This window comes from Callithrix jacchus, chromosome 5 (genome assembly GCF_049354715.1).
Source record: "Callithrix jacchus isolate 240 chromosome 5, calJac240_pri, whole genome shotgun sequence".
Lineage (NCBI taxonomy): Eukaryota > Metazoa > Chordata > Mammalia > Primates > Cebidae > Callithrix > Callithrix jacchus.
This window is the reverse complement of record NC_133506.1, coordinates 101,641,299-101,655,191: the sequence shown is the minus strand read 5'-3', so window position 1 is coordinate 101,655,191 and position 13,893 is coordinate 101,641,299. Positions and strand designations below refer to the sequence as shown.

The 13,893-nt window shown below is 40.2% G+C and overlaps 1 protein-coding gene across 1 annotated transcript in view; it reads left to right on the top strand.

Annotated features, from left to right (window-relative positions):
* PSMD11 (proteasome 26S subunit, non-ATPase 11) overlaps positions 1–13,893 on the top strand; it is a 38,621-nt gene that overhangs the window by 11,495 nt on the left and 13,233 nt on the right. Inside the window, exons 4-6 of the mRNA XM_002748378.6 lie at positions 7,907–7,978; positions 8,370–8,427; positions 12,916–13,110. Coding sequence (XP_002748424.2) covers positions 7,907–7,978; positions 8,370–8,427; positions 12,916–13,110 — 325 coding nt within the window. The remainder of the gene's footprint in view (positions 1–7,906; positions 7,979–8,369; positions 8,428–12,915; positions 13,111–13,893) is intronic.

Genomic DNA, 13,893 nt, shown 5'->3' with positions numbered 1-13,893 from the left:
GTTCATTGTAGAGCTGTCTTCAGATTCATGTCTCTGGCCAATATGTTTGATGATTGTATATTAAAAATAGATGGCTATTTTGAATTCAAGCGTCAGTTATTTTAATGAATAAATTAAAAGTTATTTGGAGTATTAGACTTTTAAAAAAATTATACTTTAAAAACTCGTGACAGTGGTACTATTCTTTGTTTGAAATAAAGTACACAGAGACTGATTAGTAAATGTTAATTTGAAACTGACTAATTATTACTAGGAAGTTTTGGGGCAGAAAAATTAATTGTGGAAGCTGTGGAACTCCACCGAAGTTTCTGAAATTATCCCTCTCCATAACCTAAAGCTGTTTCAGTGGATAGAACTGCATTTTTTTTTTTTGGATGGAGTTTCGCTCTTGTTGCCAAGGTTGGAGTGCAAAGGCGTGATCTTGTCTCACTGCAACCTCCACCTCCCTGGTTCAAGGGATTCTTCTGCCTCAGCCTCCCCAGTAGTTGGGATTACAGGCATGTGCCACCACTCCTGGCTAATTTTGTATTTTATTAGAGATGGAGTTTCAAGCCTCATGTTGGTCAGGCTGTTCTTGAACTCCTGACCTCAGATGATCTACCCTCCTTGGCCTCCCAAAGTTTTGGGATTACAGGCATCAGCCACCGTGTCCGACGTGCATTTGTTTAATAGTTATTTCTCCTATTTCTATGTGGAAATCCACTCAAGTCACATTTTAGTGCTCTGTTATAGTTGGCTACTAGGATTCCCTGGCCTTTGTCATGTGACTCTCTGACTGACTGACTAGTTAGGCTCTCCCTTAACTGTGGTTGTGTGTTGTCATTGTTCATTGCACATTACCTTTATATAAACTAGAGACCTTTCTTCCTTTTTTTAGGGTGAAAGGATACACTTTTAGGCATTGTATCATTTTATCATCAGTGTCATTTTAGTTTTTAGTAAAGTCTGTTTTTGTTTTTTGAGACAATCTTGCTCTATTGTCCAGGCTGGAGTGCAGTGGCACAATCTCAGCTCACTGCAGCTTCAACCTCCTAGAGTCAAGTGATCCTCCTGCCTTAGCCTCCTGAGTAGCTGGGACTACAGGCATGCACTTACCATGCTCGGATAATTTTTCTATTTTTGTAGAGATGGAGTTTTGCCATGTTACCCAGGCTGGTCTTGAACTCCTGGGCTCAAATGATCCACCTGCCTTGCCCTACCAAGTGCTAGGATTACAGGTGTGCACCACTACACCCGGCTAAGGCTGATTTTTTTGATGATTAGCAGTTTGCTTTTATCAAGAACCAGAGTCTTATTCCAGTAAGCAGGACTTTTTTCAATAATTTTTGTGGATTATAGGTTATTTGCTTGTTTTGGAACAAATTGTGAATCATCCAGATTGTCTCACCTGCACCTTAAAGTCAGTAGGGGCAACATCAACATCCAGCCATTTATTAAATTTTATCGATTCAGCTTTCTTCAGTGTCTGCTTTTCCACCTCTTTTGTATTTGTTCTCTCTTTACAGCTGCCATCTAGTTTGGTTATTTTTTACTTGGACTACTGCAAAAGCCTCATTACACTGTAGTCAGAGATACTTTACAAAATAGCCCTCTAATAATTTTTTTATTCCTCTTTCTCTTCTCCCATAACTTAAACCTTTAGTGGCTTTCCATTGGCTGCAGAGTTAGATAATTAATGATTTTCTACAATGTAGTCTTCTGCAATACAACCTACTGCTGTAGTCTAATCTCCCAGTACTCTATCAAGCGTATCAAACATGTCAGCCATGTTGTATGCCTGGTTGTTTGCTGAACAAGCCCTGCATGACCCTCATTCTGTACCTTTCCCTTCCATAGTCTTTTTTTTTTTGAGACGGAGGTTCGCTCTTGTTACCCAGGCTGGAGTGCAATGGCGCGATCTCCGCTCACCGCAACCTCCGCCTCCTGGGTTCAGGCAATTCTCCTGCCTCAGCCTCCTGAGTAGCTGGGATTACAGGCACACGCCACCATGTACAGCTGATTTTTTGTATTTTTAGCAGAGACGGGGTTTCACCATGTTGACCAGGATGGTCTCGATTTCTTGACCTTGTGATCCACCCGCCTCAGCCTCCCAAGTACTGGGATTACAGGCATGAGCTACTGCGCCCGGCTGTCCCTTCCATAGTCTTATCTCAGATTCCACCTCTGAACTCTTTCCTTCCTGGCTTTAATGTGGTTTTATCTCTTTCAGTGACTCACATTGTATTTTATACATGCTCTGTTTCTGATTATTCTGCCTCATCTGACAATTGCTTTACACTTGCCTTACCTCCTTTACTGCAATATAATCTCACTCAGGTGAAGCACTGTATGCCTTGCAGTACCACAGAGCCTCATTCCTGGTACAGTTCAAATTCCTTAGCCATGGCTACCACTGCCCACATCCACTATACTAGTCTCCTTTTACTTTCTTTATGTCTGTAATTACTGGCCTTATTTTTCTACACTTCAAACTGTCTGGGCTTGGAACATTTATATACATATGGACTGCAGTCAGCTTGATCTTATCAGGGGTTTTTTCTTTACATTGTTTCATGTTTTCGTTCACATCTTACCTCTTCAGAGACTTTCCTTGATCACCCTATCTAAAATACCCTATCTTTGCTTCCTTTAAAAAAATTTTTTTGTGTGTGTGGGGGGTAGGTAAATCAAAAGCTTTCTTCCATAAAAGATATTTTTTACAAAAATTAGCCAGGTCCATGCCTGTAAATCTCAGCTATATTTTTTTCTTTTTTTCCCTTTTTTTTTTTTTTTAAGATGGGGTTTCACCATGATGGCCAGGCTGGTCTTGAACTCTTGACCTCAGGTGATCCACCCACCTCAGCCTCCCAAAGTGCTAGGATTACAGGTGTGAGCCACCACGCCCAGCCTCATCTCAGCTATTCAGGTGGCTGAGGCACAAGAATCACTTGAACGGGGGTGGTAGAGCTTCCAGTGAGCTGAGATCACGGCACTGTGCTGCATCCTGGGCAACACAGTGAGACTCTGTCTCAAAAAAAAAATATATGTATATGTGTGTGTATATATAAAATATGTAAATATAACTCTTGTTTAACATGTTTCCTCCTGAAGTTCCATTAAGGTAATATCTGCTTTGTCCTGTTGACTGCTGTATCCCTAGCACTTAGAGTACTTTGGTTTGATGAAGCTGCATACCTATTTGTTGAAGGAATGTATGGCCTGTGGCTGTGCCTTCCCTATGATAGATGTGCAGTGGTGTGCTCACAGCTCACTGCAGCCTCAACTTCCTGGGCTCAAGTAATTCTCCCACTTCAGCCTCCCAAATAGCTGGGACTACAGGTGCACACCACCACTCCTGGCTAATTTTCTTTTTTTGTATTTTTAGTAGAGATGGGATTTTGCCATGTTGCTCTGGCTGGTCTTGAACTCCTGGGCTTAAGCGATCCTCTGGACTCAGCCTCCCAAAGTGCTGGGATTACAGACATGAGACTCTATGCCTAGGCAGGAAATACTTTGTTGAATTAAGATCTGAGTTTATTGAATTGAGATGTAAGCATGGGGTGTTGTTACTACATTTGTTTAGGTAACTCAAAGTCTCTGACTTGGAGAAATAGGATATAATTTTTGTTCTTAGTTCTTTTTTCTTTTTGAGATTGAGTCTGTGTCTCCCAGCCTGGAGTACAGTGGTGTGATCTTGGCTCACTACAACCTCCGCCTCCTGGGTTCAAGCGATTCTCTTGCCTCAGCTTCCTGAGTAGCTGGGATTATAGGTGTGTGCCACCACACCCAGCTAATTTTTGTATTTTTAGCAGAGATGGGGTTTTGCCATATTGGCCAGGGTGGTCGTGAACTCCTGACCTCAGGTGATCTGCCTGTCTCGGCCTCCCAAAGTGCCAGGATTACAGGTGTGTGAGAGCCACTGCACCTGGCCTTATTCATAGTTCTTTTAAAATTCTGGGATTGGGTTTTGGGAAAGAATAGACAAGCAAGTCTTAGGTGGATGGCTCTCCTAGTAGTATTGAGGCCTGAGACAAAATAGGAAATTTTATTTATTTATTTGAAATGGGGGTCTTGGTCTGCTGCCCATGCTGGAATGCAGGTGTGATCATACTTCACCGTAACCTTAAACTTCTGGGCTCAAGCAATCTTCCTGCCTCAGCCTCCCAAGTTGCTGGGAGTACAGATGCGCACCACTACACCTGGCTAATTAACAAAATTTTTGTAGAGATAGGGTCTTGGTATGTTGCCCAGACTGGTCTCAAACTCCTGGCCTCAAGTGATCTGCTTGCCTCAGCCTCCCTTGTTTTTTTCTATTTGAGGACTAACTATAAGACAGATAAATTTATAGAACCATCTTCAGCTTGCTGTCCCCAGAGTTAGTATGATTCAGATTATGATCTGTTCATTTGAATGTAAGGTTTGAAGCCTAGAAAGTGAGGGCATGTGAGAGGGGAAGTGAGAGAGTGAGGATGGGGTGGTTGTCAAGGGCTGGGGAGTAGAAAAGTAAAGTGAAGAGAAGAGAAGGAAGACTGAACCAGACTCTTGCCAAATAGTGAGCTAAACTTGCAGAATTAACCTTACCTTCCAGGGATCTCTAGGGAGTAGTCTGTGGGCAACTTTTTTGGTGTAGTCTACGCAACTGAAACACAATAGCACATTTTAAGAATTACATCACAAATCATGCTATCAAAACAAGTTTCAATGGAAAAAATGGGTTTGTGCTACAGGATTTCAGACTTGGAATATTGTTTTCTCCCCACAGGAATTTGGTTAATAAAATTTTTTTTAATGGTTAAGTACGGATTTAAAGGTTAAATATCTAATTTTGAACACATCAGGTTTTTGTACTCAAGTAAGAGCCTTCCTCCAGAAGCATGGACTTCTTTTATATTCTTATGCCCTTTATCAGTCATTGTTGGCATTAACAAAGCACAGAGCCTCTCAAACAAAACAAAATAGCTGAGTAGCAAGGGCAGTGCTTTTTAAAGTTTTCCTTAGAACTCAGGTGCTGGTTTCACCAATTACAGTTCTTTATTATTGATAAAGGTATCCATCTGGGCATGGTGGCTCATGCCTGTAATCCCAACACTTTGGGAGGCTGAGGTCAGCGGGTCACTTGAGATCAGCAGTTCGAGACCAGCCTGACCAATATGGTCAAACACCATCTCTACTAAAATAACAGAAGTTAACTTTGTATGGTGGTGGGTGCTTATAATCCAAGCTACTCAGGAGGCTGAGCAGGAGAAGTGTTTGAACTTGGGAGGCAGAGGTTGCAGTGACCTGAGATTGCGCCATTGCACCCTAGCCTGGGCACAAGAATGAGACTTCATCTCAAAAAGAAAAAAAGAAAAGATAACCAGTTCATGTAAAAAAAAAAATGCTTGCTATAGGAGAAACATCTGTGATGACCATAACTTAAGGCTGGGTTAAGATAGAAAGAGTGCTGGAGTTAGGCACAAGTTCTGGTCCCAGCAGCTGGTACATATGATAGTCCAGATATTAACTGATTAGTAGTTTTTAGGTGAATTCATCTCATACAGTTGTGATATATAGCTTGCTTTTATTTTAGTTTTGGGTTCTTATTCATTTATTTATTTTTGTTGGGGACTGAGTCTTGCTCTGTCACCCAGGCTGGAGTCATTAGTGAGCTCTCAGCTCACTACAACCTCTGCCTCCCGGGTTCAAGCGATTCTCCTGCCTCAGCCTCCTGAGTAGCTGGGACTATAGGCGCGCACCACCATGCCTGTTTGATTTTTGTCTTTTTAGTACAGATGGGATTTCACCATATTGGCCAGGCTGGTGGTTCTGTCTTATTTTTACAGAATTTTAAAGAGGTCAGTTGAGTTTAGAGTTGGAGGTTAGGTAACCACCAGGGGCTTTAATGAGGAGTTACAAAGGTTTTGTTGGTTCTCTTATTGGCGAATCCTCTAATGTTACCTGTGCAGTGTTGCCTGTCAGTTCACCTTAGGTGAATCAGTTAATATCTGGACTATCAGGGAAATGGAGGCAGGTGAACTGTAGGAATTAATTGTTTCTTAATTAGAGATTTACTTTAAGTGACTGCACTCTATTCTAGACTACTGAATCAACAGCCCAGGCATTCTTTTTTTTGGTAGGTAGGGGTGGTAAATTATTTATTGAAATATAACTTACAGAGGAATATTTCTAAGTCCCAGGTATTCATTTTTGTGTCCTTTGAAAAAACTTGCTGGGTAAAATGGGGGAGCATTTCTTACCCTTCCAAATTATGTAGAACTGAACACTTATATTTCCTTTGCTAAGACTATTCAGTGAAATATTTTCAGTTCCATTTATATTAGAAATCTTACTTTGAATTTAGCCTTTCAGAATATAACTCAAAACTCTGCAATTGTGATAAAGCTTGCTTTTATTTTAGTTTTTGGTTCTGTTTTATTTGCAGAGAATTTTTATGTCAGTTGTTTAGAGTTGAGATTGGGTAGCCACCAGGGGGCTCCAGTGAGGAGTTGTAAAGGTTTTGTTGGTTCTCTTCCCGGTGAATCCTCTGAATACCCTGTAATGTTATCTGCTAATTTATTTACAGAGCTAGAATTTAGAATCTAAAAGCAGAAGATCCTGTCAATTTGGATTATGTCCCTGTAGTTTTTCCTTCTTAAAGCATTTTTTTTTAGATGGAGTTTCGCTCTTGTTGCCCAGGCTGGAGTACAATGGCATGATCTTGGCTCACCACAACCTCTGCCTCTCCTGGATTCAAGCGATTCTCCTACCTTGGCCTCCTCAGTAGCTGGGATTAAAGGCATGCGCCACCACACCTGACTAATTTTTCATATTTTTATTAGAGATGGGGTTTCTCCATATTGGTCAGGCTGGTCTTGAACTCCTGACCTCAGATGATCCGCCGGCCTGGGCCTCCCAGAGTGTTGGTATTACAGGCATGAGCCACCACGCCTGGCCAGCATTACTTAAGAGAACTTTGGATGTTTATAAAAACCTGCTTTAAGAAGTAGTTCTCTAGAAAGTTCAGTTTCTCATTTCATTTCTTTTGATCTTATGCTCTGATTAGCAACCTTAATATAAAACTTTCAATAACAGAAGTGATAGAAGATCTGTAGTACTTAATATTTACTCTGTCAAAGCTAGCATGTCAGGGATACCTGATGGTATTCTAGACTGTCTAGCATTGAGTGCTGCTTTAAATCAGTTACTTTGCACCTTACCTCACTGCTTAAGTGACAGATAGGACTGGGGGTTCAGAGTGCCTTTAAATAAAGCTTAAAAGCACTTTTAAGTGTTAGGCTAATTCTGATTTCTTTTTTTTTTTTTTAATTAAAAAAAATTTTGTTACGACTAGTCAAAGTGCAGTAATGAGAAGGGGGGAGAGAGTAGATAGGGAGCTTGATCTGTAACCGTGACCAGTCGAGATTACTCACTACCTTCAGAGCAGCTTTTATTCCCTTTAATACAAGCTAAGTTACTGTATCTGTTTGCTTTAAGAGTGATGATGAATTGATTAGTTGCATTGCTTAGAATCTGAAAGGGAAAGAGCCAGCTGGACCTTTTGAGTCTTAAAAGCAACTACTAGGAATGAGGCATTAGTGCTTAGGATGAAAATTTTTCCCCTTTATTACCTGTGTACTATACATTACCATTACTATTTCTAACTTGGGAGAAATCTGTGCTTTAAAAATTCCTAATCTGTCATAGAAATCTACATTCATTTCATAGAAATCAGATTCCGGAAATCTATATATGTTGTTTGGAAGTTCTTGGTCTCTCTTGGGTAGGCAGAGGAGGAATATCCATTACACATTGAGCTACTGTGGATCAGACACTAAATAGAGCAACATGGATAATATGTAAGGAGGGAATTTAAGCTGTTCTCCAGAGCATGGTTTGTGGGAAGAATTTGAGGACATAATATTGCATGTACTATCTCTCTTTATTGCAGGTCGAGCTGTGTTTAGAGTGCATCGAATGGGCCAAATCAGAGAAAAGAACTTTCTTACGCCAAGCTTTGGAGGTATGTTTTACATTAGTACTGATTTCAGTTCTCTAAGCATGAGACAGAGGGTGAACTACCATCCTTATCAAAAGTATCTTCAGCAACTTTGTAAGTCTAGATACTGAAAGATTATTGATGGTAGTCCCACTTATGAGAATTGCCCTGATTGAAGTTTTGAGACAGATTTGCTACTTGGCTCAGAGTAGTAAGTAACAACATGGTAAAGTTAACAGTCATTTGCTGGCCATAATAGGAGACAATACTTGGCTAGAGCTTCTCTTACGCTGAATTTGATGTTATCGTCAGAAATTGCATATTTAACAGCAACAGTTCTGTGACTGTCAATCTTTGATTTCTTTCTGTGGCTTTTTTTTGCCCCTCTTCAATCAATGCCTTTTCTCTTTCCTAGGCAAGACTGGTGTCTTTGTACTTTGATACCAAGAGGTACCAGGAAGCATTGCATTTGGGTAAGTAAGCTGGTAATAAGTCATCTCAGCTAACTAAATGAATGTATTCTAAACCACCTGGCTACTCTTATTAATTACCTGTTAATAATTTGTATTCTACTTCTAAGAAGGATTTAAGGTAGCTTATAGATCTGCATTTGTCATGGGAAAATGTCATTTGAAAGTTTAAAAAACTAGCTAGAGTTAATCTGAAAAATTTAGAGGACAAAAGGGTAGTTTTAAGTTTACTTGAATTAAGAGCGGTAAGACCAATTTCATTTTAATAACTGAAATTGAAAAAAAAGTGTATATATTTTGCATATAGTACTCTGTTAAATTTAAGATTTAGGTTTTTAAATTGCAGGTGTTTGGCTTGCTGTCATATTTACTATATCTGTTTATGTACTTACAAATCTATTTTAAAAATCAAGAAATTAATTGGGTACAAATATATTTGGGAGCTGAAATGGCCAACTGAAACCTTTCTCCTGTGTGTCCTGTGTGTCCTTTAAACACCTTGAAATCTTCCCTCCTTGGGGTTTCTTTTTTTTTTTGGAGAAGGAGAAGTCTCACTCTGTTGCCCAGGCTGGAGTACAGCATTGCAATCTCAGCTCACTGTAACCTCTGCCTCTCGGGTTCAAGAGATTCTCCTCCTGCCTTAGCCTCCCGAGTAGATGGGACTACAAGCATGTACCACCATGCCTGGCTAATTTTTGTATTTTTAGTAGAGACGGAGTTTCAGCATGTTGGCCAGGCTGGTCTCGAACTCCTAACCTCAGGTGATCTGCCCACCTTGGCCTCCCAAAGTGTTGGGATTACAGATGTGAAACACTGTGTCTGGCTGCTGCTTGCTTTTTATGAATGGGTAGATCTGGACTATTTTTTTTCCAAACAAAAGAACATGTCTTTTATGATCATAGGCTGAAAAGTTGCCAATATTCCGTTTTTGGACTGCAAAAATGGCACTTTCATATGGTTCAAATAGTAGCATTAAAAAAATAACTTTAATAAGATAAAGTTCACTTAACATAAAATTCACTTTTAAAGTGTATAATTCAGTGGTTTTTAGTATATTCACTAAGTTGTACAACCATCATCACTACTTAAATTTCAGAACATTTTCAGCTGGGCATGGTGGCTCACGCCTGTAATCCCAGCACTTTGGGAGACCAAGGTGGGCAGATTGCCTGAACTCAGGAGTTCGAGACCAGCCTGGGCAACATGGTGAAACGCCGTCTCTATTAAAGATACAAAAAATTAGTGGGATGTGGTGGTGTGCACCTGTAATCCCATTTACTTGGGAAGCTGAGGCAGAAGAATCATTTGAACCCAGGAGGTGGAGGTAGCTGTGAGCCAAGATTGTGGCACTGCACTCTAGCCTGGGCAACACAGCAAGACTCTCTCCAAAAAAAGAAAAAAATTTCAGAACTTTTTTTTTATTTCTTTGAGAGGGAGTCTTGCTCTATTGTCCAGTCTGGAGTGCAATGGTATGGCATTGACTCACTGCAATCTCTGTCTCCTGGGTTCAAGCTATTCTCCTGCCTCAGCTGTCTGAGTAGCTGAGATTATAGGCACCTGCTACCATGCCTGGCTAGTTTTTGTATTTTTTAGTAGAGATGGGGTTTCACCATGTTGGTCAGACAGGCCTCGAACTCCTGACCTCAAATGATCCTCCCAAAGTGCTGGGATTACAGGTGTGATCCACTGCCTGGCCTCAGAAGATTTTTATCACCCCAGAAAGAAACTTCCTATCCATTAGCAGCCCTGGGCAATCACTAAGGTATTTGTATCTTTGTAGATTTGTCTATTCTGGGTATTTCTTATAAATGAAATAATACAGTATTTGTTTTTCTGTGATTCACTTCTTTTACATGGCATTATGTTTTCAGGGTTTATGTTGTAGCATGGGTCAGTACTTCATTCCTTTTTATTGCTGAATAGTCCATTGTAAGGATATATCACATGTTTATCCATTCATCAGTTGATGGACATTTGGGTTATTTCCACTTTTTAGCTCTTATGAATACCACTATAAACAGGTTTTATGTGGACATATTCTTCTTCTGGGTATATATCTAGAAGTGGAATTACTGTGTCATATGGTAACTGATTAACTTTTTGAGGAGCTGCTAAGCTGTTTTCCAAAGTGGCTGCACCATTTTACTTTCTCTTTAACATTGTATGGGGCTTCTAGTTTTTCCATATCTTCATCAACACTTGTTACTATCTTTTTTAGTTTAGCCATTCTAAGTAGCACTTCATTATGTTTTTGTTTTGCATTTCCCTAATGATGATATTGAGCATATTTTCTTTTTTTTTTCTTTATTTTATTTTATTTTTTTGAGGCAACTTCTTATTCTGTCACCCAGGCTGAAGTGCAGGGCATGATTCAGCTCACTGCAGCTTCTGCCTCCCAGGTTCAAGTGATTCTCCTGCCTTAGCCTCCCGAGTAGCTGGGATTACAGGCATGCACCACCATGCCTGGCTAATTTTTGCATTCTTAGTAGAGATAGAGTTTCACCATGTTGGCCAGGCTGGTCTTGAACTCTTGACCTCATGATCTGTCCAACTTGGCCTTCCAAAGTGCTGGGATTACAGGCGTAAGCCACTGTGCCTGGCCCTTTTTTTTTCTTCTTGAGACAGCTTTGCTCCCCTTGCTCCGTCTCCCAGGCTGGAGTACAGTGGCACGATCTCAGCTCACTGCAACCTCCACCTCCCAGGTTCAAGTGATTCTCCTGCCTCAGCTTCCCAAGTAGCTGAGATTATAGGCATGTACCACCATGCCCAGCTAATTTTTATATTTTTAGTAGAGACAGGGTTTTACCATGTTAGCCAGGCTGGTGTTGAACTCCCAGTCTCAGGTGATGCACCCACCTTGGTCTCCCAAAGTGCTGGGATTACAGGCTTGAGCCACTGTGCCTGGCCTTCTTTGTATGTGTCTTTGGGTAAATACTCATATCCTTTGCTTATTTTATTATTATTATTTTTTTATTTGTTTTAAGGCTAGTCAAATGAAGCAGTGGGAGTGGAGAAGGAACAAAGAAATCTGTAACTGGTTGTGATCAATTAGTTGTAAATACCACTGCACTCGGACCAGCCCCTTTGCTTGTTTTTTAATTGAGTTATTTGTGTTTTTATTTTTTAGAAACAGGGTCTTTGTCACCCAGGCTGGATGGAGTACAGTGGTGCAATTGTAGCTCACTGCAGCCTGGCAATTCTGGGCTCCAGCAATCCTTCTGCCTCAGTCTCCTGAGTAGCTAGGACTACAGGCGTGTGCCATCATACCCTCTGTTTTTATCTTTTTATTCTGAAGTCTTTTTTTTAAGTTTATTTTTACTTCAGGGATACATGTACAGGTTTGTTATATAGGTAAACTTGTGTCATGGAGTTTGTTGTTCAGATTTTTTTGTCACCCAGGTTTTAAGTCTAGTACCCATTAGTTATTTTTCTTGATCCTCTTGATCCGAGAGGCCCTACTGTGTGGTGTTCCCCTCTATGTGTTTATGTATTCTCATCATTTAGCTCCCACTTATAAGTGAGAGCATGCAGTATTTGGTTTTCTGTTCCTGCTTTAGTTTGCTAAGGATAATGGCCTCCAGTTCCATTCATGTTCCTGCAGAGGACATGATCTCGTTCTTTTTTATGGCTGCATGGTATTTTATGGTGTATATGTACCGAATTTTCTTTATCCAGTCTGCTGTTGATGGGCATTTAGGTTTGTTTTTTATTCTGTATACAAGTCTCTTACCAGATACATGATTTGCAATTTTTTTTCTTTTGTTCTATGGGTTGTTTTTTCACTTTCTTGATGGTGTCCTTTGAAGTACATTTTAATTTTGATGAAGCTCTGTTACCTGTTTTTTGTTATTGTTGCTTATGCTTTTGGTGTTATGTCTAAGAAATCATTGCCAAATCCAAAGCTACAGGGATTTATTTCTGTTTTCTTCTAGAAGTTTTATAGTTTCACTCTTAAATTTAGGTCTCTGATCCATTTTGAGTCAATTTATGTATATGGTGTAAGTCTGTTTGAATTTGATATTCTAGTTTGAGATGGGGGAGTCAGGGAAGAAGGTGTATTTGGAGAACATTGGTATATCCAGAACTCTACTTCCTTCATCAAACTGGGTGCCTGGGGTTCTTATATAGCCTTGTGATTGCTGGAGAAGAAGAGAGCGAGATCAAGTGCCTTTCTGAACTGGATAACTAGATTTAGCATTTTATAGGTAAAATTTATTCCCACTGTTTCTAAATCTTAAGAGTAAGCTCATAGGACTCATGGCTAATATTGTCCTTAGGAAGCAGAAAACTTCAGAGATGTGTTTTTCTCTTGGAAGATAGCATATTAGTGGAAAATTTAATTATTGCATGGGTTCTAAAGGTAATGTTTTTTGAGTTCAGGCAGTTTTTTTTTAAATCCTGAGTGTTATGAGGGTAGGGGAGTGAGATGTTACAGTGTTTAGATATTAAGCTGATGGCCAGTAAAGGAGAATATATCTTTTCCTTCTTCAGGTTCTCAGCTGCTGCGGGAGTTGAAAAAGATGGATGACAAAGCCCTTTTGGTGGAAGTACAGCTTTTAGAAAGCAAAACGTACCATGCCCTGAGCAACCTGCCGAAAGCCCGAGCTGCCTTAACCTCTGCTCGAACCACAGCAAATGCCATCTACTGCCCCCCTAAATTGCAGGCCACCTTGGACATGCAGTCAGGTAACAGATGTAGCTATTCCTGGGATGTGTTTTCTTAAAGCTCATCTTACCTTATAGGTAGAAGGAATGGGGGTGGGGGCTGGAGAATAAAACTGGCTGATTTGGCTCTAGCTTCTTCAGAGAACCACTTAGAAAGCTACTGTTCTAACTAGCTGCTCCGCTCCTGTTAACTGCCTAAAAGGTATTAAGAACATACCTATCACTGCTTGACCAGGCAGTCTGACTGTTAGAACCAAACTCTAGAGAGGTCACACTTAGAAGACTCCCTTAACTTTCCTCTTAGCCACTTATCAGAATAGTAGCATTTTCATTTAGGCTTACCCTAAGTCTGTTGACTCTTGGAAATCTTTGTAAAATTGGTTGACTTTGACAAAGGGCCTCAAATCAGGACTGAGGAATGATAACCCAGTTTCAGCTGAGTGGTATGTAGTTTCTGATGGAGTGTGTAAATGTGGGGCTAGAAAGCCATGAATTGGCAGGTGGAATACTTTCTTTTGTATTTAGGTATTTTACTGGAGGCATCAGTATTGAAGGAATGTTGGAATTGGAGGCAGAGGACTAGTTTAAGTGCTTGTGTTACCTCTCATCTGTAAAAGATAATGCCTACTCAACTTGTTTGTCAGGGATGTAGTGATCTAGGATCAGGCTTTCCTAGGTGACATTTTGTTCTGCTGCTTTCTAGGTATGTGACTTTGGGCAAATTACTTAATTTATGTTTAGCTCATCTGTAAAATGGTAATAATTGGCACATGATAGACCCTCATTAATGTTTGTGTTGAATGA